Source organism: Notothenia coriiceps, unplaced genomic scaffold (genome assembly GCF_000735185.1).
Source record: "Notothenia coriiceps isolate Sejong01 unplaced genomic scaffold, NC01 NC01_scaffold00000339, whole genome shotgun sequence".
Lineage (NCBI taxonomy): Eukaryota > Metazoa > Chordata > Actinopteri > Perciformes > Nototheniidae > Notothenia > Notothenia coriiceps.
The window spans coordinates 23,039,098-23,041,826 of NW_011333040.1; the positions used below are offsets into that span (position 1 = coordinate 23,039,098).

General features: G+C 42.0%; 1 protein-coding gene across 1 annotated transcript in view; it reads right to left on the minus strand.

The window, feature by feature from the left end:
* tbc1d9 (TBC1 domain family, member 9 (with GRAM domain)) overlaps positions 1–2,729 on the minus strand; it is a 51,627-nt gene continuing 48,898 nt past the window's right edge. The window contains exon 21 of the mRNA XM_010775414.1: positions 1–1,779. Coding sequence (XP_010773716.1) covers positions 979–1,779 — 801 coding nt within the window. The 3' untranslated portion in view covers positions 1–978. The remainder of the gene's footprint in view (positions 1,780–2,729) is intronic.

Sequence of the window (2,729 nt, forward strand, 5' to 3'; positions counted from 1 at the left end):
AACTGTGCAGCATCAAATCATACCGTAACTTTAATAAGATGGAGTGATACAATGCATCATCATCCAGAGTAAAACCACCAGGACAGTTCAAATAAAAAAACATATTTACATAAAAACAAGTTGAAAACAGCAACGTAAAAATGTACAGAGCACAAAGGTTCAAACAGATTCTTTAAAAAAAAGGCCTTAATATCTTAGTGGATCACATTATGTCGTAAACATAAAGAAAGTGCAGCTTTTTCATTCAACAGCATTTTTTGTGTCTAAAGACACACAGAATCCTTAAATATCAGGTGTTAGTCATTTTCTTTTGGTTCGATATTACCAATAAATAACTGGAGAAAACCCATCGAAGCAATTAATGGGAATATTATTTTAGGGAGTGAATGTTTAGGGATGTCGTATATTGTGTGTGTGAAAAGTAAATAGCTTCAATCAACAGCTTAAGTGAGACATTATTCATGAAAATTCAGTATATCGTTGAATTTTCACAGCTTTTGTTTTGCATTTTACCATATAGTCATTTGAAGAGAATCAAAAATCGTTTCATGATTAACAGCAAATGTAAAGTAATGCAGCGACAGTTTGACCAGATATAATGTTAGGGTGTTCGTATGTAGACTATCAATATCCCGTTTCTGTGGACATGTACATCTACGTAGCCTAAGAGTACTAGAGTAACTAGAGATTACAATATCAACACTTATGCATAATGTCTTATAAAGTACAGCTACTACATAGACATCGATTTCATTTGAGCAAACCTTAATATTAATGTCCCATCGCTCTCCGCTGGACAGAATCTAGTGATTGTTATAATAAAAGTCTTTCACATTTCGTATAATACATCGCTAAGAGCCAGTTCTGGTCACATTCATTCAACTATCATACACTGACCTTCATTGTCCTCTGAAACTCACCGAGACTTTTTATACACAATGACCATGTTTCCCTTTTAAAAAGTCTGTGTGTGGAATCTCAGCCAGATAGCGAGATATCATAGTCACTTGAAGACAGCGAGCGCCCCACTTTACGCACATTTTTGGCGTTAGTTATACGAGCCGCCACCTCCACCGGCTTCTCGAAATAAATCACCAGGGCCTGCTCAGTGAGAACAGAGGCCAGGAACTGCTCAAACGTGATGGTCCAGTCTTTATCGATGCTGGTGCTGTGAGGCATCCCTCTGTCGTAGGCACCCCCGATGTGAGGAGCGCTCCCCCTCTCCCCCACGGGGTCGCTGCGCACCAGCACCGTGTCGTCTGCTATGTCCTCGCACTGCAGCTTCTCGTCCAGCTCGTGGGAGCCCGCGCTCAGCACCGAGTAAGACGACATCGAGGTGTCATCTTTGGTCTCGTCATCAGAGATCAGCATGGCGGAGGAAGTGCCCGTGTCTTTGGGGGACGAGTCCTCCAGCTTGATGTCTTGCATTGGAGGCAGCTGCTCACTCCCTTCCTCCTGCTGCTGCTGCTTCTCATCCTCACAGGGGCTTTGCTTGCTCTCTACACCTTCAGGGGCAAAATCATCATCCTGGACTCGCTGCTGGAACTCAGGCTCGGCCTCTTGGTTTGTTTTGGGCTCTGTGGCGTCTCTGGTACACACATCTGGCTCTGGTTTACCCTCCATGTTGTGATCCTTCCTGCCAGGAGAGAAGAGCTTCCCCACCTCTCCCATCTCCAGCAGCAGGCTGGTGACGGTGGCGGTGGCGTGGTACAGCTCCTGCTCCGCAGCGTCCTCACTGAACATGCTGTAGAGGGTCTTGCACAGCTCGATAAACTGGCTCTGGAGGAAATAAAACACAAGAGGTCAGTTTTAACAAGTTTTAGCAACTTTCTTCTGCATGTACTGTCTATACCAGTGGTTCCCAACCTGGGGGGGCGCCAAAGATCGCAGGGGGGCGCCAGGCCTCAGATGATTTGAGGCCAAATATGATATTTAGACTTTTAAAAAAAAAATGTATACATATCATTGTAACGCAATACGTGATTGTCACTAAAAGCTACATTACAATAAAATATAAAAAATAATTGATTAATTAATTTTAATAACAATTCAAGTTAGTAAATAATAAAGGCATAAAAAGACAGAAATGTATAATTTTTTCTTTAATAGAAATGTTTCTTCTGCCCGTAAAGTTTCCAAACCGTGCTTTTCCTGGATAAGCGCATTTTTAAAAACATAGTCATTGTCCATGCCGGCTTCAGTTGGATTATTTGTCAAAGTTGCTCCGATCAGATCGGTCTCCTCCATTTTATAGATTATTTACAACTTTTGAATCCACATAAACACATCGGCAAAATCCGGCTTACTTTGAGCATGTGTTTAAAACAGTTTAATCCCTTTGTGAATTGTTTCCACTTCTGCGCCGTCCTTTAATTTCTTCATACAGCGGGAATCCAAATGAATGAATCCTGAGTCCAATAACCATCAAAGTCACTCCAATAGTGCTCCTTAATTACGCTTTCATCCTCCTTTAACAAAATACTTCACATTAATCTAGTCTGTGACAGTAGTTGTAGCATTTTTGAGAGCTCCCTGAGGCAAAACTGCATGCGCGAAGCCCCATGCTCCTTTTTTTTACCAATGATGCTGTGGCGTGGGGAAATCCCCCTCTTTCGATTCTATTGGCTCTAAAGTTCAGAGAGATTTAATTCGTCAATCGACAAGGGGAAACCCAGAGATACTGGAACATCCACAAATGACCCCAGAAGTTGTTTTCTATTTTGCTAATC